The following is a 23,138-nucleotide window of genomic DNA, read 5'->3' as shown; positions in this document are numbered from 1 at the left end:
TAGATAGATAGATAGATAGATAGATAGATAGATAGATAGATAGATAGATAGATAGATAGATAGATAGATAGATAGATAGATAGATAGATAGATAGATAGATAGATAGATAGATAGATAGATAGATAGATAGATAGATAGATAGATAGATAGATAGATAGATAGCTAGCTAGCTAGCACCGGTGCCCGGATGGAGAACACTTCTTGGCTCTTGGGATCACCAGTAGACCAGCGCTTTCAGACCGGAACATAGTGGGAAATCAGATCTGAAAGATATGAGGGAGCAAGTCCATGTATGATTTTGTATAATACTAAGAGAACCTTGAAATCACATCTTGGGCTAACAGGGAGCCAATGCAGGTTAGCCAAAATCGGCATGATGTAATCGGACTTTTTTGCCCTAGTTAAAAGCCTCGCTGCAGCATTTTGTACCAGCTGAAGACTCTTGATTCTGGACTTCGGGAGACCGGAGAGTAGTGCATTACAGTAATCGAGACGGGAGGTAACAAACGCGTGTATTATAATCTCCGCATCCGACTGAGACAGCATAGGACGAATTTTAGCAATCTTGCGAAGATGGAAGAAAGCGGTTCTAGTAATTTTCTTTACATGTGTTTGAAAGGACAGATCATGGTCAAATATGACACCTAAATTTTTAACTGAGTCACTCTGTGTGATGTGACATTTGTCAATGTTCACAGCAGTTTTTGAGAGTAAGTCACAACATTTAGATGGACCAATAACTAACAGTTCGGTCTTTTCAGAGTTAAAATGCAATAAATTGAGTGAAATCCACTCTTTTATCTCAGTGAGGCAGGCCTCCAAATTTCCACAATTTAGTCTGGCAGATTCCTCCATCGGAAGACATAGTTGAGTGTCATCTGCGTGGTAGTGGAAACTGATATTATACTTGAGAATATTATCACCTAATGGAAGCATGTAAATGCTGAAAAGAAGGGGGCCAAGTACTGAACCCTGCGGAACACCACAGGTAACACTAAAGGGCTCAGATGTCATTTCGCCATATTTAACACAGTGCGTCCTATCTGAAAGGTAGGATCTGAACCATGACAGAAAGAAAGAAAGAAAGAAAGAAAGAAAGACAATTGGTTATTCCACATACAAAATGAAAGTAAATTGTGCCACATGAACATGTCAGTCAAAGCCTTTTAAAGGCCAAAAGGCGCACACCCATGATCAAATACCAAATTATGTTCCGTGCTCGGTAACAAAAGTAAGCCATGCATTCCATGGTCCCCTTCATCTTGATGCGTTCAGACCATGGAAAGGCTACAACGTCACAGGAATTAAGCAGGAAGTACGGTTGAAATTCTTTCATTCACAAGACCTCATGCATGACAAGCACTACGCAGGGAAAATGTCACAGCCTTCCTTTGTATTATTGAGGTTATTGTAAATGCGGCGGTTTACACCAGAGCGAGAGACAGGACGGCAAACATGTGACGAGTCCGACTTTGGGCTCACGTGGAAGTCACCGGCAAACAGTGGATGTCTCTGTGAAGAATAGACAGAATACAAGAAGAGATATTTCATTGATCTTTCATAACTGCTAGAAGCCATATTTCCTTCCTCAGCATTCCTTTTATAAAGAAAACTCAGAAAGATAAAGAATTGGATAATCATTATGGCTGAAGATTTGAGTCAAGATGAATGACGAGTGAGCATTTTTAAAATAAAAGATATGTTGACTTTTTAGAGGTCTGGTATTCGCTAGATTGATAGGAAAAGGAAGGGTCTAACTGTGTGTACAGTAACCAGGGTTCGTACACCTTATTCACAGGGTTGGGTAGGGTTACTTTAACTTGATTACTTTCAATTACTTTTGGATCACTCCAATACCAAATATGCTAATAAAAGACCAAATAAACTAAATATGAATAAAATTACTAAATTTTGTGCAGGCTTGGGGAGTAACGGAATACATGGAACGGCAAAAATGATGTTGGCAAGCTGTTTGGATTTATTTTCATTTTGTTTCTGTCGCATTTTATGTTAGTTTTGCCGGAGATCGAAGAGATCAAAGCCAGTAGAGAAAGCTTACCAAGTGTTGCGAGTCAAAATTGTATTCATAATTAGTTTCTTTTGTCTTTTATTAGCATATTTGGTATTGGAGTAATCCAAAAGTAATTGAAAGTAATCAAGTTAAAGTATCCCTACCCAACCCTGCTTGTTCATGGGCAAATTAACGCACTTTTCAAGGACTTTTCAAACCATTAAAAAATCCTGTAAACCATGTATTTTGCAGAGCCACAAATATATCTGCGATTTACATATGTGATTTTTAATCTTGGGTATGTAAAGACCAGAACAGAAGGAGGACCCAGATGGGTAACGTTACTCACAGGTTTATTTAGGCCCTGGTACGCGGAAGTGGCTCTTCCGTGGCGAGCGATGGCGGTGTCAGGGACAGAAAAAGCAGGTCTGTAGCCGGGACAGGAGAGCAAAAAAGTGGTCGGGTCTGAAGCGAGTCGTAGAATAGAGGACAAGACGTAGTCGGGGACAAAAATAGGTCGAAAGCCGGGACGGGAGAGCAGACGTGGTCAGGATCAAAAACGGGTCGAAGCCGGGCACAGGAAAAAACAGGATAGGTGAGCGTCAGGGTCGAAGAAGGCTTGCCTACTGTTCACTGAGGTTCGCAGACGGACTGACAAAAGGGGACAAACAGGACTGGGTTTAAATACTGATCGGGAGTCAATCAGAACCCGCAGTAGTTGGCGCCAAAAGAGCGGGCACAGCTGAGTCACATCAGTAATCATGACAGACCCCTGCTTTAAAGGAATGAAAATCTGGTTCTCCATTACTTACACATGATAGAGATGAAGTATAATGTGTAGTCTTCTGAAGATTATTTTTAAGATTATAATTTGACAGAACAGAAGTTATTTGTAAAAAAAAAGTTTATAAAGTTTATATTTGTTAAATAACTGTTTGAACTTTAAATTGGGTTTGTTCTTTGGTAGAATGATAAAACATGTATTGAAAGAGTGAGTCGTCTGTCTCTGTGTGCCCTGCAACTGGCTGGATACCAGTTCAGGGTGTCCCCGGCCCACTGCCAGAGGACAGCTGGGATTGGCTCCAGCACCCCAGCGACCCTACTGAGGATAAGTGGTGCAGATAATGGATGGATGAAAGGAAATATATCCATCCATCGATAGGCCTGATAAGTCATTTTTCCCTTGATTTTGACAGGTAGGTTTTTCATTATTTTTTCTCTTGTTTTTGAACATGTCTTTAAGAAAAAAACAGTACTTAAAAGCTTTTGCTTCAGTCTTTTCGGCACATTTCTTATTTCCTTTTGTTAGGTATTGGTTGTTGTTGTTTAGCACTGTGCCCAAATGAGAAAACAAAACCATATAATCTAATATTCCAAGAGTGAAAATCTTACCGGAAATGTTTTTTGTCCTATTTTTTTTTTCCTCCAAAATGATCACTTAAATAGAAACATTGATTCAAAGCGTGTTAACCAACCCGAGATGTTGCTTGTGTTCGATCACATGGTTTGGTTGACTGTCTTACTCCAGGCCAACAGGAAATAAGCTTGAGTTTCCATAAATACTCTCAATGGTTTTGACACTTTCACTTCAGAATAAAACAAAAATTGTATCAGACACTACACTAGTGATGTGCACTCAGGTAGAAATATCATATTAGAAATATATTAAATCAGGGACGTCACACGGGCGGCCGGCGGGCCGGATCAGGCCCGCTTAGGGATTGAATCCGGCCCACGAGACAACGCTGAGGGAAGCGCAAGAGAAAAACGAGCTGCAGGTTGAAATATGTTCACTTGATGTTGCCAAAGCCACGAAACTCTCACAAACGCTGCACTTGTATGTTTTTCTCTCTCTCGCTCTCCCGCTTTCTCTCTCTCTCACTTACTCCCTCTCTTCCGACCTTTTTCTCTTACTCTCTCTCTTTCACTCTCTGTGTCTCTCTTTTGCTCTTTCTTTGTTCATCTTTGTCTCTTTTGCTCTGTGTCTTTTCATCTTTTTTTGCTCCTTCTTCCTTTTTTCCTCCTCTCTCTTTTCTCTCTTTCGCTCTCCCTCCCTTGCTTTCCCCCTCTCTCTTTCTAACCTTCTTTTTTCTCTCCTCCTCTCTTTCTATTTCTCTTTGGATTTTGTTCTTTCTCTTTCTTTCTTTCCCCTTCTCTCACTATTTCTCTTGTTATCTCTTTTGTTTCTTGAGCTCTCTCTCTTGCACGCTCTCTTCTCTCTCTCTCTCTTTCTCTCTCTCTCTCTCTCTCTTTCTCTCTTTCTGTCTTTCTTTATCCCACCCTCTCTACTTTTCTCTCCCTCTCTTTCTCTTATTTCTTTTTCTATTTGTTCTTTCTCTCTAATATATAAGTCCGGCCCCAGAGAGAATGTTTGTTCTAACGTGACGCTCCCGGGTTAAAATGAGTTTGACACCCCTGTATTAAATGGTTAAAATGTATTCAGAGATAAATTTCTGCCTCATTTAACTTTGAAATTTGGCGATTTTCTTTTTCATCATTGCTGAATTTTCCATGATCTTATCCTATTAATCTATTTTCTGCCGTTCTTATTCTTAATAATACAATTAGTATTATGCAGATTAGAGCGGCATGGCGTCTTGGGTGGTAAGCGTGCAGCCCCATGGTGCGAAGGTTCAGGGTTCAAGTCCAGCTACTGCAGCCTCCCAGTGTGGAGTTTGCATGTCACCCCCCGTGCCTTTCTTGATTTTAGGTCGCATAGAACTTTGTTGTCAAAGTAATTTCCAACTTGGTTTTGGAGTTTTTCCTTTCCCTCATGTTGGTTCCAGATCAGGGGACGGTGTAATAATAGTCTGAAATAATAGTCTGTGCAATAACCTGTGCAGCCCGTTGAGACTTTGTGATTAAGGGATATACAAATAAAAATGACTTGACTTGACCTGACTTTTGCTTTATTTACATTGGAATATAGATACAGTACTTGGTTTTCAGAAGGTTCGATTTGGTTCACTAGACAATATGCGTTATTTTATTTCGGGTTTTTTTTTCAATGAAGATTCAAGATTTTTATTTGCGTTCATTTGACTTTGAAACCCCGCAATAACGGATCTATACAGTAATCCCTCGGTTATCACGGTTAATGGGAACCAAAACCACCTGCGAAAAGTGAAAATCCGCGAAGTAGCGACGCGCCTTCAAACATGCTTAATATTTTTTATTTTTTTATTTTATTATTATCATTTAGACCTGCGAAGCTCTGAACCCGCGAACGTGGAACCACGAAGAAGCGACACCCCTTCAAAAATGCTTAAAAAAATATATAATTTTTTTATTTTATTTTATTTTTTAAATTATTTTATTTTATTATTATTATTTTTTAGACCTGCGAAGCTCCGAACCCGCGAACGTGGAACCACAAAGTAGCGACACCCCTTCAAAAATGCTTAAAAAAAACCGTTTTATTTTATTTTATTATTATTATTATTTATTATTATTATTTGGACCCACGAAGCTCTGAAACCGCGAACGTGGAACCGCGAAGTAGCGAAGTCCCACTGTATTTTGAAGATCTATACCGGAAGTAAATAACTATCACAGCTAGCTTTACTCTCATCAGTGAAGCATTCTTGAAAGTTTCCCTTTCTCCACAGTTGTGGTTCCTTCCAAACGTCGGCTACATTGTCACAATGACGACATGAATATTTTCTCCCTGGCTTGCTGGAGTCGACAACATTGGCTTTTCAGTAATGGTTGGACTACAAACTTAGAAAACCAACTTTTTCAACTTGCCTCGAACTTCTCCCACACCCAAATTCTGCTCTCTCTAAACTCCGTTTGGAAATAACAGCAGTCCGTCCGCATCATGGCGCACAACCCTTCCAATCCAATGCTGGTGTTTATTTGCGGCGTTTGCCTCGTCGGCGTGACCGAGAGTTATGTGTCTATTCCTCTTAAAATCTACCCGGGGAAATACAACGTGTCCTCGGCGGTGAGTTTAACCACCGCTCGCCTGGATGGGAAGGGTCTCTCCCTGGCTACGGACCCAAGCGGTTTAGTCAATTTTATGGACATGGTGGGCAATCTTCAAGGAGATTCCGGAAGAGGTTACTACATTGAAATGTTGATTGGTACACCAGGACAACAGGTAAGTTGGTTAAGCTTTATTTAAATCGGGGGGGCCCTATTTGGGCCACATCATTTTTTATTCTTCTGAGGGGCCGGGGGTCAGTTTGTAACAGAAAAAAATGTGACAATTGCCGGGGTGCCTACATGTAAAAAAATGTATAGTTTTCCAGAAAGCCACAATCAAATTATCCTTTACAGACAGAAAACAAAAACAGAAAATGACACTATGTCAAGTCAAGTCATTTTTATTTGTATAGGCTTTAATCACAAAGAGTCTCAAAGGGCTTCACAGGTTATTACACAGACTATATTACCCAAAATATATTACACAGACTATTTTTCAGATTATTATTACACCATCCCCTGCTCTGGAACCATCATGAGGGCAAGGAAAAACTCAAAAAACCTCAACATGAGGAAAATGAAGAAACCTTGAGAAGGGACCGCACATGTGGTATCCCCCTTCCAGGATTACCAGACAGCAAAGGATGTTGCAATCCCAAATAATACAGAGATATTTTCCACAAAAAGTATAGGTTATTCATATGCTATAAAGTAGAAGTGAGTCTTAAGCTTAGATTTAAACATTTCCACTGAAGTTGCAGATCGGATCTCAGGGGGAAGAGCATTCCACAGCACCGGTGCCCGGATGGAGAACGCTCTTGAACCAGCGGAACGCAAAGAATAACCAAATGACATTCTGGGTTGCTCACAAAGGGAAGACAATCGATGGCAAAGCTAAACAACCAGAGAGTAGTGTTGGCGTCATTTTTTTGAGAAACTGCAGCAATTACAAGCATTCACAAGCACTTCACCCAAAGTTCAAGCACTTTTCAATCCTTAAAGACACAACATTAAAATGCAAGCATTTTCTAGGAGTTCAAGCACCGGTACAAACCCTTAGCTAGCTTGTGCAGATAAGGAAGAGTCTAACTGTATAAGTTTAGGTGAAGTTAATATAAGTTTAGTTTAACTGTGTTAGTTTAGGTGAAGCATTTACCTGTCCTTTTGAGCGCGACCCGCCGGGGGATGATGCCTCATATGACAATGCCATAAAAAAACAAATGCTATCCGCCGTAACCACAAAGGAAGAAGAAATGCAATGGCAAAGCTAAACAACCAGAGAGCAGTGTTGGCGTCATTTTTTGAGAAACTCTGCAGCAATTACAAGCATTCACAAGCACTTCACCCAAAGTTTAAGCACTTTTCAATCCTTGAAGACGCATTAAAATTCAAGCATTATCTAGGAGTTCAAGCACTGGTACAAACACTCAGTACACCCTTTTGGTATTACAGTTTACTTATCGTGGTTTTGCTACTTTGAGGATTTTAATCGTTTATTGTGTTCTGAATTCTTATTGGCTAAACATTCGCCCCTTTTCTGCCTGAGTTTGCCTATGACGAATGAACATTTTTACAATAAATGATATGTAACTTTTTAGAGGCCTGGTGTTAGCTAGCTTGTGCAGATAAGGAAGAGAATAAGTGTATTTACGGTAAACAATTTTCCAATTTCGCCTGTACCATTAAAAATAAATCCGGTGTACCATGTATTTTACAGAGCCTCAAATATATCTGCGATTTACATATGTGATTTTTAATCTTGGGTATGCATTTATCAAGATATTTTATTCTTAGGTAGTTCACCCTTCTCCTCGAGGGATATGACCAGGGTAGATAGATTTTATTCTTATATCTTTTGTATCGCAACTATAAGTATTTGTGGATCGATACGATACCTGTGTAAATATTTTTTTGACAAATCTCTCCCCATATTGGCCTTGGGTAGAAATTACAGTAATATGTAGCTTATATTTTCAGTTGCAGGAAGTTCCTCCCATTGCATGGCCCATAATGAATATTCATAATTGATAATTGATACACAATCCTTGCACTAATTCACATCTTAGTGACCTGTTTAGGTGAAGCATTTACCTGTCCTTTTGGGCGCGACCCACAGGGGGATGACGCTTCATAGAACAATGCCATAAAAAACTAATGCCAGCTGCCGTAAAAAATGAAGAAATGCAATGGCAAAGCTAAACAACCAGAGAGCTGTGTCGGCATCATTTTTTGAGAAACATGGCAACCATTTCAAGCGTTTACATGCATCTCATCCAAAGTTCAAGAACTTTTTAATCCTTGAAGACACAAGATTAAAATTCGAGCATTTTCTAGGAGTTCAAGCACCAGTACGAACTCTCAGTAAACCCTTTTTGTATTACAGTTTACCTATCGTGGTTTTGCTACTTTGCGGATTTTCATCGTGTATTGTGTTCTGCATTCTTATTGGCTAAACATTCCTCTGCGCCGTGGTCTTAGTTGTAGGCGTTAGAAGAACAGTATGACAAACCTCTTTGTAATTTCATGTTTCGCTAAAAGCCATAATGTTAACTAAATGCTCTGGACCCACAAACACACCGACGACAGGGTCCCAAAAAAAAACCTTGCTCTGGAGCCGCATACTCACTAATAAATAGATAAATAAAATGAAATAAAATTTAAAAAGGCAATACATTTCTGTTCTGCCGTTTAAGTTCACCTTAGTTGCTACAGCACTGGACCACCTGCGTTATAGATCAGTGTTTCTCAACTGGTGGGTTGTGATCCAAAAGTTGATCATGGACCCGTTTTCAGTGGGTCGCAGGCCTTTACATTAAAATAATGTTGCAGATAAAAGTATAAAATAATTGCGGGACATTCAAACTTGAGCACTTTGAGCTTAGCCAAACACAGATACAGCAGAGAAAATATAAGATTAATCATCTTAAAAACAAAGCCACTTAATGTTAAGTGTTTTTGATTTGATTAAAAATGCAGCTTATTTAGCATCAAAATGAATATTATTACTTGGTCTTGCTGGTTATTGTGTTTCTTTGTTTTGTTTTTTAAATATAAATATGCCCTACATTCTCTGTTGCAAATTACACATCTGAGAAGTGGAAATTGTGCTTCCTGAATTGAAAACCGCTGGTATAAAATACTTGCCAAAAGGCAATTGATTTTATCTCAATATCACACTATTTTTAGTCACGGTACCAGAGACGTTTGATAATATTGTTGTGTGTTTCACATGTTACAATGACCATAAATTCTTGTCTAGTCTTCTTTTTCATTCTAAGCATTATAATTGACAAATTCATAGTCATTGTAAATAACTTTCATCTCTAGTGCCATGACTAAATATAGTGTGATAATGAGATAAAACCCAATGCATTTTTATATGTCACCCGTATCACTAGTATTACAACAGTAAGAGTGTGCTGCTCTCACCACCACAAACTGGGTCCGAATCCTCTTACCACCAATAACCCGATCCAGACTTTGAGGTTTCTTTAAGGTAAAAAAAATGTGCATCAAAATGACCTCTCTCTTTGGTGGAAGCTTAACCAAATTTAGAGGCTGGCTGTTTGTTTAAAGGATCTCTAATAATACTTGAACCCGTTTGAACTGTTGTTTAACTTGCTACTGTCGACAGGAACTAGTACAGATTTTAGTTGGTGTGATAGAATAAGAAGTAGTGCTGTGCTTAGGCCCTTTTACTGAAAAAGCAAAAATTAGTTTGACAGTTTTAGACTGAGAGAGCGTTTCTTTTCCCGGGGCCATCGCCAACATGTATATCTTGCCCATGTATAAATCAATGGGTATTCATATCTCATTTATTTACTTATTTTGGAATTTTTGTTGCTACTAATGTCATTGCACTATTTTTCTTTCTGGTCCACTTACAACGTAGGCTACTCTCCAAGCACTACCTGTAAAGAAATTGCCTAGATTACGTGTTTAACTTGAATGCCATATCCAATCTCATTGTAAATTATGTTCGTTGTGTTCTTATCATTGACAATAAAGGCAATTCTAATTCTAAAGTTTAACACACTAAACCCAGAATCCCTCTACTGAAAAAAAATCAGTTGAACACACTAAAGTGTTGACTGAGTGTTTTAAACCACTCATATAATCACATGGTTCAATTTCTAAATGCCAGAAGCAACTTATTTGCAGCATCGATAGGAAATTGTAGATTAAAAGGAGATAAAATATAAAATACAAGCATTACTGCATCATTTGACGATCCTGGTTGTAATCCGTCTGTTTGGCTCCATAACTCCCCTTTAAGAATATACAGACTTGTCAGATGATTTTTGGATATACCCTCTCACGGTCTGTAGCCTGTGAAGAACAAAACGCCATTACCTACTTCAACTTCAAAAAGATTTAGCTAATAGGGACCGATTGACATGTGGGTTGACACATTGGTTAGCCATTGAAATTCTTAATGTAATTTTTTTGCTCTGTATTGAAATCAGTCGAAAATCAATGTGCGTAAATGCAACCCGGGATTCATTTTTACGAGTGATGTTCACCCGCAAGTTTGCACAATAATGGATTAACTTCTGGAAAGAGAAGTCAAACATTTACACTTATTTTACAATGTCTAAAAAATTGCCAAAGTAAAATACACAGTTGCACGGATTTTAGGGCTGTAATGTAGTTGTCTCCAAATGGCCACTTTTGGAAACGCCTACACCTACTATTAGACACATGTGTACAATACAATATTTAGTTTTTCAGATTGTGATCAAATTTGACAAGGTTGCAGGTAAGGCTTCTAACTACTGTCTCGCCTGTTTTCCAGCTCAGATGCCATGGTATACTCATCTCTAGGCATTTGATTGCAAAAATAAATTCCTTCTATTTCTGTGTGTTTCAACTCGGACTACCCGATGTTAGTAGCACTTGCAGTGATTATTTTACTTTGAGACAAAGTTTCAGAGTGTTATCTTTTCAAGCAAGACCAAAACCGTCTAAATTTTCCAAATGGTCTAAGAACGGCATTCAATTTTTTTGGGGTACCTCTTGGATTGGGATTTTAGGCGAATTTTACAGGAACATTGAGGGGGTTAAATACTTAATTATTTGAATATTCAACTTTGAGAAATCCATATTCTCAAGATTTAGAGAATATTGTCGCTGTCATGTGAAAGAAAAGGTCCTAGATCAACTTTCTAATGGTTTATGTTAGATTTATCTAAAAAAGACAATTTTTTCATAATCATTGGGCAAGACACTGAACACCTAGTGCCCTCTATAAGCAGCAAAGCGCCTTGGATGGTTGTCAAAGCCATCGGTGCATGAGAGTGTGTTTGGACGGGTAAGTGCGTGGTCTTCAGTAACATGAAAAGCGCTATAAAAACGCGGACCATTTATCGTTTATAAGATCTATTAGTTGTTGATTAATAGATTATTCCTTGCACATCTAGCCATAACTTATGTTGGGAATAGCTTGTCTGTCGGATAATTTACATTCCTGATTTTGTTTAAAAGGCCCAATTTCTCAGTTATTCAAGATATCAAACATAAATAGCTGCATATTTTAGTTCAATTTAAGTTTGCATTGTCTTACATAAAGGTAGAACAATTAGTCGGTTAGAAGTAACTACTTTACATAAATCATTCACTTTCATTAACTTTCAGGAGTTAAATTCAAACTGTCACTTAATGCTCGAGTTTTTACTTAAAAAATAAAAAAAAGATTTAACTCTACAAGCATTTTCATAGTAGTTTCATTACTTTTTGCCAAAAGATTTTTGACCTACATTGTGGACCAGATAAGAGGTCGACCGAATATCGAGCGGGTCGATTATTCGCACCAATATTTGTGAATTTGACAGATATCGGTATCGGCATTTTTTTTTTTTCATTCGACGAGCCCATTATTAGGTCTCATGCAGCCGAGACTCTCTCCCTCTTGCGTCTACTCCTCCCTTCCTCTTCTCTCCTGATGAGCTGGTTGAAGTGGCTGGGGAGAGGGATGTGAGGCTTCCCTTGTTAAGGCTGCTGCCCCAGCGATAAGATAAGCGAACGAAAACGGATGGATGGTTTTAGAAAGCTATTTAAGTGTTATTGGAATTTATAACAAATATTGTTTCTTTTTGCATTATTGAAAATTTCTTTAGCCAATTTTGAACTTCTACAGCAAATGAATATCCGCTCCTGAGTATCTTTTATATGCCTCCTCTTAATACTGATAATCGGTATCGGCCCTGAAAACCCCATATCAGTCAATCCCTACGCCAGATGTTGAAGTAGCGCATCAACAAAAATGTGTATAAGTGTATACATGAATATAAATTCAAAATCAATTAAAATCACATTTATTTGTAAAGCACTTTTCAGTCAATAAAATTCCACTCAACCCTAACCATGAGATAGGGATGGCAGCAGATGGCCTCAGGATTTTCAGCTGTTAAACCACACCCTACCAGTGCGGTAACTCCAAATGAAAGACAGAAAATAGAAGTTTAAATGGATCAAAACTAAATAGAAAAGGTCAATTATAAGCCATTTTGACAAAGCGATCCTTTAGCCTCTAAATATATCAAGAATCCCTGGAGACCTGATTTCCTCCGGCAGACTGATACATAGGTGAAGACCAAAGTGGCTGAATGCTGCTTCACCCTTGGAACAGTCTAAAATTCGCTGCCAGATGACCTCGGGGACAGCCAGGGCTGATATACTAAAAGAATATCAGAGAGATAGGTTGGCCCAACACCATTAAACTTTTAAAAACTAGTAAAATTACCTTAAAATGAATCCTGAAATGCACATGGAGCCAGTGAAGTGATTTTAAAACTGGTGTGAAGTGATCCCAAACCCCCATGTCCTCCTAAGTTTTTTTAATAGCTGCAAGCTAGCAATGCTCTTTCTGGGAAGACCGGAGAGCAGGGCATTACAATAATCTAAACAAAAATATAAGCATGCATCAGTACCTCCATGTTTGCCTGAGAGAGAAATGGGAGGACCCTGAATATATTCTTGAGATGATAACGCAGAATTTGACCTGTCATACATGAAAACTAAAACTGGTGTTCACTTCTTCATGAAAACCGGTTTGCTTTCGGTGTACTGAACATCTTGACACTTCGCTCTCACCTGACATACAGTAGCTTTGGGTACTTTTTTTTTTCTCAATGATTTCCCCAACATAAAGATGTTATCTTAATGGTTTGGAAACATTGATGTGGTGCGGCGAATCCTGAAAGATTAACTCAGAGTCCACAAAGGGGTTTCATAAAAAGCTGAAAAAGCATTAGACTTGAGGATTATTCTGAAAAAGGGAGACTTTCATTATGATTTTGAAACAGTCATATGACTTCTTTCCTGGAACATTTCTTAAACTGCTTTCAAGGCTCGTAGATGTTTGACTTTATCCAGAAAACTAAGACTAGACAGAACGAGTTCATCCATGAACATTTTATTGTTAAAACGGAAATCTTCAACACGCACGTCTTAATTACCATAATTCAGTACAGTAGCCCGAGTGCACAACTCTTTCCTAAGTTACCCAACTCGTTTCTTTCTTTGTCAAACCTGTTTTGTTTTTCCATTACATGTTTCATTCACTTCCTCTGAAAAAAAATGACAAACTTTGATTCCTAGTTTGTTTAGCTACGGATTTGATTAGTGGTGGGACAAAAAAAAATCGATTCATGTACAGTGGTACCTCTACTTAGGATTTTAATTCGTTCTGGGAATGGCCTCGTAACCTGAAAACCTTGTAAGTAGGGACGCATGTTGTATGTAAATGCACAAATCCGTTCCAAGCACCGCCAAAGTACAGTAAGATACCTTTTAACTAAATCATAAAAGAGCAACAGAACATGAAACAAATACATGTTAATATTGGATTACCGCGCAATTATCATAAAACGAGAGGCATGTAATGTAAAAAAGGAGGAATAAATAAAATAATGAAATATTCATTTACCTTTTTGCCTTTTGTTTCTTGGAAAAACTGATCCAATGACGTCTGCATTTGCCGGCTTTTGACAATCTGTCAGACATGTGCCAGGCAGACATAATAATGAGCGAAAGCTTGAGTTTTTAACACTTTTTATGGTTCATTCCTTTCCACAAAGTCCAAGACTTCATGGAATTATGCCAAAATTTGGGCTGACTGAATGATGTCTGTGCATTGCTAAAAGCCGTCTTCCTCCTGATCTGCGAACTCTGAACTGTGAAGGTGACACGAAGAGCATGCTGGGAGTATACATGCGTGCTGGTCGCCAGGCAAAATTGAAGTGGTAGCCCGTTGGTTTATGCTTCCCGTTCAGGTACTTTGTGCACTGAAACTTTCGAAAGTAAACATTCGTAAGTAGAGGTACCACTGCATAGATCATGAGTTTATTTTGGAAGATTTTTAGAATGAATGTTTCTTCTTGGAATTGAGTTTTGTGACATCATTTCTGGTACGTTAAAATGCACAAAAGTTGAAATTGCAGGAAAAAAGCAAGCAACGTGAACTAAGGCCAGTGCCCATAAATTTGACTGATGTGCATTGTTTAGACGCCATTTATGTTTTATTTGTCCCAGAAGTGTATGATTTAATTTGCTTGTTTTTTTTAGGAAGGAAAATAAAATCCCAATAATCAATTCTATCCAATCGCAATACATGTAGGATCGCAATTATTGAGATTCTTGATATAAATCGAATAGGCACCTTAGTATTGTGCTACAATCGAATCGTGACCAAAACATATCGTCCCACTCCCATATTTTATCATTCTTTAGTTTTTGAAAAAATGTCTACTTCCATTATTTTGACAGTGTGCCTATTCCCTAATACACATATGTATTTCCGATATATGCCTATTTCATACAGATCTGGATTACAAGGGATGCGATACAATTAAAGGAAATTTCAATTTGATGCACCCGTATCATTTAAATCGATTTTCTATTTCAATACACATTAGTTTTTATTTTCGAACTTGCGATGCAACAAGTCATGTTAGTGGGTTCGATAAATACCACTTCACACTAATTAGCAAATAATCGCTTCATATGAAGATTGATTTGCACACTTCTCAATCTCAATTGGGTTGAATTTAAAAAATAACAACAACAAAAGAATATAAACCTTTTCGCATTTTACTGAGATGTGACAATTCCGATAGCCTTGCAAACAAATACCAAAACTTGTGGAAAAGAGTGGAGGTTATTAAAAGTCAGTTGTCATTGGCCTTAAATTGAGTTTACAACAGAGTTACTGTTTCCATTTTTCACGCTTGATAAGAGGAGTCTTCTGAAACAGAGGGCATCCACATGCCTGGTAAGCGTTTCCATGCACGACTATGTCAAAATAGTGAATCATGAACACAGGATTGCAGTAAGGTTCACAATTCGTGGGAATTTAATCCAATATGACGGCTATGCTTAGGTATTATTGTTGTTTTATTTTGGATTATAAAACTTTTGATGAACTATGTCTCCACGGTGTCTTTTGAAGATTAATTGATATTAAACGTTTACCGATTGTTCAGCAAGTAATTTAATAGGATACGTTGGAAGTTTACGAGTGGCCGTGCAGCCATGTAAGGCGCTAACCTGCTTATTGGGGGCATTAGGGATTCAGTGTCTTACCCAAGGACACTTCGACATGTAACACGGAGGAGCCGGGATTTGAACTGCGATCTCTTGATCCGAAGACAAGCGCTCTATCTCCTGAGCCACTGCTGCCCCTAACCATCCATCCATTATCTGCACTGCTTATCCTCAATAGGGTCGCGGGGGGTGCTGGAGCCCATCCCAGCTATCCTCGAGCAGTGGGCAGGGGACACCCTGAACTGGTTGCACACCAGTCGCAGGGCACACAGAGACAGACAACTCACTCATTCACACCTAAGGACAATTTGGACCAGCCAATTAACCTGACATGTATGTTTGCGAAATGTGGGAGGAAACCGTAGTGCCCGGAGTAAACCCTCGCAAGCACGTTGAGAACATGCAAACTCCACACAGGAAGGTTCGATCTCATGACCTCAGAACTGGGCCGCCAAACTGGCTCTCCTGACAAAAGCTTATTCTTCACATTTTATCCACTGTGATGTTTGATGCTTTGATCAAATCTATGAAATAATAATAATGCCAGAGCCTGTGTCCCATATCAATATGAATATATCACTTAAAATTTATCTTCTTCCCACAGGGTACTTAAGGGTGTTGAGCTCATTTAGAATTTTTGTCCTAAATAAATGGTTTCAAAACAAGGTGCAAGCAAAGTTCTTTTGTAATAATGTCACAAAAGGGGTTATTTTATCTTCAGTGCAGTTGACTCTGGGCGAAGAGAAAAAGTGTGCACACTTTGTGTATAGCTCCGCCCATTCATATTAGACACTCACTCAAATTGCTCTAGGTGCTTTGCTGGAGCTTTTGGGTAAAACGTTTGTTATGTGGCTTTTCACCTAAAGTGTCTCAACAATGAACGTAGGTTATTTAATGAGCTTCCATATAAAAGATAATTTAGCGATTTACAGCCAAAATGTGTCCTATATATACTGTGTATATTAGTTTCGGCTTCGCATGTACGACAATTGGCTTGACTTTTAACAACATATTAAATAATTGCACAAATTCTATTTTATCTCCGAGCCATAGGTCCCCGACCCCTGCCATTTATTAATGTTGTACTCAAGACTTCTTGAAACTAATTCTGTTATTTCTTTTGTTACAGCTTTACAAAGTAAAAGCAGATATATGCAAATGCTTAATGTAATGCTCTCCTTGTGTGCGTGAAACACAATGAGTGCCGCATCAATATTAGCGTCCAAACTCCAATTTATTCCAAAACAGTGTAAAGATACCAATGAGGTTTAAGGCACAACAACGTAAGCAGATGGCTGTTGATAGTGATACCGTATTTTCCGCACTATAAGGCGCACCTAAAAGTCTTAATTTTTTTCAAAAGCTGACCATGCGCCTTATAACACAGTGCGCCTTATATATGGCTCAATATTAAATTCGCAAGGTCTCGCAACTTACTCAAGAGCCGCCGACTCGATTTTCCCCCGAAGGCGAAGTCGTCCGCGGTGTATGCTGGGATTTTTATACCGGCATTTCATTGGCTAACCAATGTGTCAATCATCATTTGAATCGATCACTATTGGCTGAAGTTATTCGGAGCCTCGGATTGGCTAGATGGCCAAAACAAACCCTGCAATCGGCCGAGTTTAGCAATGGCGTAGCAAGTCCGCGGTGTATGCTGGGATTTATATTCCGGCGTTTCATTGGCTAACCAATGTGTCAATCATCATTTGAATCGATCACTATTGGCTGAAGTTATTCGGAGCCTCGGATTGGCTAGATGGCCAAAACAAACCCTGCAATTGGCCGAAAAAGATGTGTCAATCATCAGTTAAATCGATCGCTATTGGCTGAAGTTATTCAGAACCTCCGATGGCTAGATGGCCAAAACAAACCCTGCAATTGGCCGAGTTTAGCAATGGCTTAGCAAGCTTGCTAAAGTACACCATAGAGAAACATGTTTTATTAGTCGGTATTTGCAAATAATTTACTCTCCTGGATTTACTTCACTAACGGTTGTAAGAAGACCATGATTGCGTATCATTATTGAACGTGAGAACTTAGGTGAGTTATGCGGCTTTATATTTTCCCGGTATCTTGTTTTAGAACGATCTTGATGTTGCTGTGATGAGTTGAGTGAATTCAACTCAATTCCAAGTGTTTATTGTCATATGCACAGTAAAGTTGTGAGCGAAAAAGAAAATAGAAACATAGAAATGTTTGGCATTTCTTGACGCATTTAAGTGACATCGTACGGACACCACATCCGCACGTGTCTACGACACGTATTTGCTTCTTTGCAAGCTTTGGGAATGTTAAGGGGGTAATCTGTTGGACTGAATCATCTGACTGTTTTGTCGACGTTCCCATTGTAGCGCCTTATAATCCGGTGCGCCTTATCTATGGAAGATATAGGACCAAAAATTATTTTTTGGGGGTGCGCCCTATAACCCGGTGCGCCCTATAGTGCGGAAAATACGGTACTGAATATGGCTCCCGGTGTGACTTCACTTCCTTTCTGAAAGTCTCCTTTAAAATAAATGTGGAAAATAAAAAAAGTAAACCTCAAATCAACTTTTTCTGTGGGGCAGAACTCTTGAATTGGAATCAACGCCACAAAAAAATAATATGTTTTAATAAATGATGACAGTAATGGGCGACCAGTTATAGTTTAAGATTATGGACCACTCTAAGAGAACCATCACCAATTAACAATTACTTGGTTATCAAACTGATTCTTTTTTTGATCAGTTGCGTGTTAGTTGATTATTATTGATTTTACTTTTTATCTCTGAAGAGCATTATTCTGTTACTTGATTTACCAGCATCAATTTTAGCACAGATATATGCAAAAAGTAACTGGTTACTTGACAATACAGTGTATTTCCAGATTAATCTCCGAATACAGTGGAACCTTGCTAGTTCGCGGTTCCACTTTCACGGGTTCAGCGCTTCGCAGGTCTAAAAAATATTCAAAAATATCAAAAAAATTAATAATAATGAAAAATATTAAATTAAAATTAGAAATTACATTATTTTACAAAATTTGAAAACACAAAGAAATGCATGTACAGTAAAAATGAAAATATTAAATTGAAATTAGAAATTACATCATATTACAAAATTTGAAAACAAAATATTCAATTAGAATTAGTAATTACATCATTTTACAAAATTTCAAAACACAAAGAAATGCACGTACAGTAATCATGAAAATATTAAATTAAAATTAGAAATTACATTATTTTACAAAATTTGAAAACAAAATATTAAATTAGAATTAGTAATTGCATCATTTTTTATAACATGAATTTCACTCTCTCGCTCTCTACCCGTATTCTATATGGTGTACTGTATACAGGGGGGGTATACTGTATACCTGTATACATTTTTTAAGCATTTTTGAAGGGGCGCTGCTACTTCGCGGATTTTCAGTTTTCGCGGGTGGTCTCGGTCCCCATTAACCGCAATAACCGAGACTTCACTGTACAATCAATTAATGGTCCGAACACATTTCTATTCCAAATTCTCCAAATTCATTCTTTCATTTACTAACAGTAACTATAAATGTATTGTCCTTCATGATAGGAGACCAGTTACTTTAACGTCAAAGTAAAATATAACCTTTGACTCGCGTCAGAATGAAAAGTCATAGGAGCATTTCGTATGTTTAATACTTTTTCACTGTAAAAATTGTCAATATTCAAACTCAAAATGTGTGTGTCTTATCTTCTTTTTAAGTATTAATCTTTTGGTGACGCATTAAAAGTGGCAATTTTGAGGAGTACAGTTTTGACGCAAGTAGTTGGAAAACAATACAATTATTTGCTAATTTTCTGGTATATCTTTGGCCAGAATACTACTAATGTAAGGCCTTTTCTGCTACTGGTAAACATGGAAGCCAGTGCTATGTTTCATGTGGAGGATCAAATCCCAACCCGGGTGGTAAAGGGATCCCTAAAATATGAATGTGCTCTTTTAGGAAACATTTTAATGTAATAAAATTCATTAACGAATAACCCGACAGTTTCATGGAAGCTATTTTGTACGGATTTCTCTTTCCTGATAATTGTGATTCCTAATTTTTGCGGAATTTGCACTGTGAAATTAGTCTTTAAAAATTAATGAGGTTTAGGACTGTGGATAAGACCATAGCTTTGAGATTATACAAATAACCATCGTGTGTCATAATTCCTTCATAAATCTTTCTAGCCAGTATGGTGCAATACTTATGTCTTTGGAGCGTATACGTACATATAGCAGCACTTCACAGCCCGGAGGTGTGTAGGTAGACTCAAGCTTGCTCACATGAGCTCACATGATGTTGGCCTGTGAGAAGCACTGTTTCCGAGCAGGCAGCTGACTGGGATTACCCGAATCCTAAGAGTGCTTCGCTGCCCCTTACTTGCACCGAGCAGCCATTCGCTAGTCGCGGTTCTTCCTTCTCATTTTTTATAATTAATATGGCCGTGTCAGCCACTTCATTCGGCCTGCTTGATATTTAAAGCACCTAACAAGATCGTATTAATGTTTAAGAGTGACTAAACGGTCCCTAGCCGATTGGGCTGTTAAATATACATGACACTTTCGGGGGTTGTAGGTTTTTTAAGCGCTTTTTCTTGGTTCTGTGTTTGATGGGCTGCTTTCAAGTGCTGTGGAATGATCCCGTAGGAAACTCACACTGTGTTCTCAAATGTCTCAAGTTGAGCAGATCAGAGTTAAAAGCATTTCAGCCTGCAATGTCACTGCCCTGCTTTGTCAACTCTGGAGCAGAAAACATCTTAATTGTAAATCCCACGCAACGGTTTGAGAGCTCCATAAGTATACATGCACAACAGACGTACAGTATTTATGGTAAATGCTGTGTTTTTTAGAAACGTCGAGGTTTCAGTTCACTGTGGTCTGGTTTGGCGTGGTATTGTCAAGGCCACAGGTGACATTTTTTTAGAAGTACAGAATTCTGCTAAAAAAATTATAATGATATAAAGAAGGAACACATATCTCATCCATTTTTTTCCATTCTAAGTCAATTAATTGTGACAAATGATACCTTGTCGTCAAAGAACTATTATCTAACACCAGCTCAAGACAAGTGTCAGTCACAATGACTTTTGGAAAAAAAAAAAGAATTTTGTCCAATATTAAAAAATGTTGACGTCATGCTTTGTGAATCAAATGTTTTTAAATCTTGTGGTCAAAGTCAAAGCGTTAAATCAAAAGTAAATTACTTTTCTGGAATTGTTTTATTTAATTGATCTGTTGGTTTTTGTCGTTGTTAAATAATAAATCGAATAGGGTAAAAAATTGAATGCAACATGAAGATGTTTGCGATTGCTTGTGAAAAAAATTGAAATCGGCAGATCAGGGTTTTCTGGTCGGCTCACATTTCTCGGATCCCTTAACCGCCTGGGTCGTTAAGGCACCACTGACGATGCAACTCTGGACATTTTTCTTCACACAGCTTTCTTTACTGTTGAGAGTTACTCGCCTGCGTTTGGGTAGTGGCAAAGCAGGCGCCGGTCCATTTCTAGATCCTGTAAGCCCAGATCTTTTTTTGTCTACTTCTGTTCCCTCTGATAGTGTTTGCGGACTCTTTCTGTTGTAACATGGACTACGTAGCTGATGCTTTGAAGTTTCCAGTAGCATCGTATCTGCATGGCCTGGATTTACCTTCCTGTTCTTGTCCCTTCAGATGGATTTAACTCTTGCAAGTGTGGCGATGGTTTAAGCTATCCTGGCCATGATTTCTGGTTCTGACCCTTCTACATGTATATTTGTTGACAGTTTTAAGTTTTGGTGGTTGTGATATTTCTGGGTCATTACTTTATTTTTTTTCTGTGCTGATTTCCATCCCATACTTGGTTGATGCGTTGTCCAGGCGATTGACCAGATATTTGAGTTTCTGTTGGTCTTCCGCCAATACAGCAATATCATCAGCCAAACGGCGGTTAGTGAAATTGTGTCCTCCAATGCTGACTGTACCTTCATGTTGGTCCGGGGCTTTGGTCATGATCCTCTCCATAAAAATTTTAAATAAAGTTGGAGAGAGAATGCAGCCCTGTCCGACAATCACTCTCCAATGGTTCCATTAATCAGTACCACACTGCTGGCATTGACGTGCAACTGTTCAAGTTTAAGTCATGTTTATTTGTATAGCACTTAATCACAAGGAGTCTCAAAGGGCTGCACAGATCACATACTATTGCAGACTACAGACAATTATTACACCATCTGATCTAAAACCTGCATGAGGGCAAGGAAAAACTCAAAAACCTCAGCATGAGGAAAAAAAAATAAGAAAATAAAACAAAGAAAGATCAAAGTTGCAATCTTAACTGGCACTGGTCTAAACTAGTTTCTGGCCCATGTTGTACTTCAGCTTGGTGGCCCACAAGACGCCATACTCTTCTAGAAATCCTTGAAGATGTGTTTTTCTGGGGTTGTTATAGAATGCGCATTAGGCATACAATTTGAACAAATCTCAAAATTGCCATCCTATGGCATTCATATTATTTGGTTTTACAATCTACAATTTTTACTAATTTATGACCAACTTATGTTTTGCGTGAGTGTGCCTGATTATATTTCAGCATAACAGAAACCGCATGTTCCACTTTCCGTGCCACCTCACATAAACGCCCCCGTGTTCTCACCAAATTGGGTTAAACTTTCAACGCTATCAACATAAAATGATGATGTGATTACACCGCCGCAGTGTTAAATGAGGCATCGTCTCAACGAGCCTCTAATTGCCAGATCTGTTAGCATGTGGCATAGACGCGGGGCGAAGTGTCGGCTGGAGAGCTTCGCATCTGCTAATTGCTACAAACAGGTGTCAGATGCCTATTGCCGCTGCAGACGCCGACAATTGCACAGCGAGGAATCAACTGCTCGTGACGGCAGTCTGCTTTAAAATCACAGTGGGGGGGATTTTCCTGAGGCACTGTAGCCTAGCTGAGGGAACACAATATGGAAATCGAATAAAGGCGAAACTCGATGAGGAAATACCAAACTCTTTATGACGTCAAGCTTTGCGTATATTTCAATCTGCCGTGTTTAACCAGCTGGGGTCTTTGATAGTGACGCACTCGAAAATCACAGTTGGTATTTTGCATGGCACAGTTACAGCATGTGGACCAGTGGCAGTGGAGCGAGGGGGATGTGATAAGAAACACATTGTTGAGAGCATCCTACTGGACTGTCTCAGAAAATTAGAATATTGTGATAAAGTTCTTTATTTTCTGTAATGCAATTAAAAAAACAAAAATGTCATACATTCTGGATTCATTACACATCAACTGAACTATTTCAAGCCTTTTATTATTTGAATATTGCTGAATTTGGCTTACAGCTTAAGAAAACTCAAAAATCCCATCTCAAAATATTAGAATATCATGAAAAAGTATACAAGTAGGCTATTCAACTAATCACCTGAATCATCTAATTAACTCGAAACACCTTGCGAGGGTTTCCTGAGCCTTAAAAACACTCAGCTTGGTTCAGTAAACTAAATCACAAGTATGGGGAAGACTGCTGTTTTGACTGCTGTCCAGAGGACCATCATTGATACCCTCCATCAGGAGGGTAAGACACAAAAAGAAATTTCTCAAAGAGCAGGCTGTTCACAGAGTGCAGTTTCAAAGCATATCCACAAAAAGTCTGTTGGAAGGGAAAAAT

The 23,138-nt window shown here is 38.5% G+C and overlaps 1 protein-coding gene across 1 annotated transcript in view; it reads left to right on the top strand.

Annotated features, from left to right (window-relative positions):
- Positions 1 to 5,585: 5,585 nt before the first annotated feature.
- Positions 5,586 to 23,138, top strand: part of bace2 (beta-secretase 2) — a 42,959-nt gene continuing 25,406 nt past the window's right edge. Inside the window, exon 1 of the mRNA XM_088345884.1 lies at positions 5,586 to 6,114. Coding sequence (XP_088202010.1) covers positions 5,833 to 6,114 — 282 coding nt within the window. The 5' untranslated portion in view covers positions 5,586 to 5,832. The remainder of the gene's footprint in view (positions 6,115 to 23,138) is intronic.

This window comes from Urocampus carinirostris, chromosome 10, assembly GCF_059441175.1.
Source record: "Urocampus carinirostris isolate Australia breed hairy pipefish chromosome 10, RoL_Ucar_1.0, whole genome shotgun sequence".
NCBI lineage: Eukaryota > Metazoa > Chordata > Actinopteri > Syngnathiformes > Syngnathidae > Urocampus > Urocampus carinirostris.
Note: the sequence above shows the minus strand (reverse complement) of the source record. Positions and strands in the feature narration are given on the sequence as shown.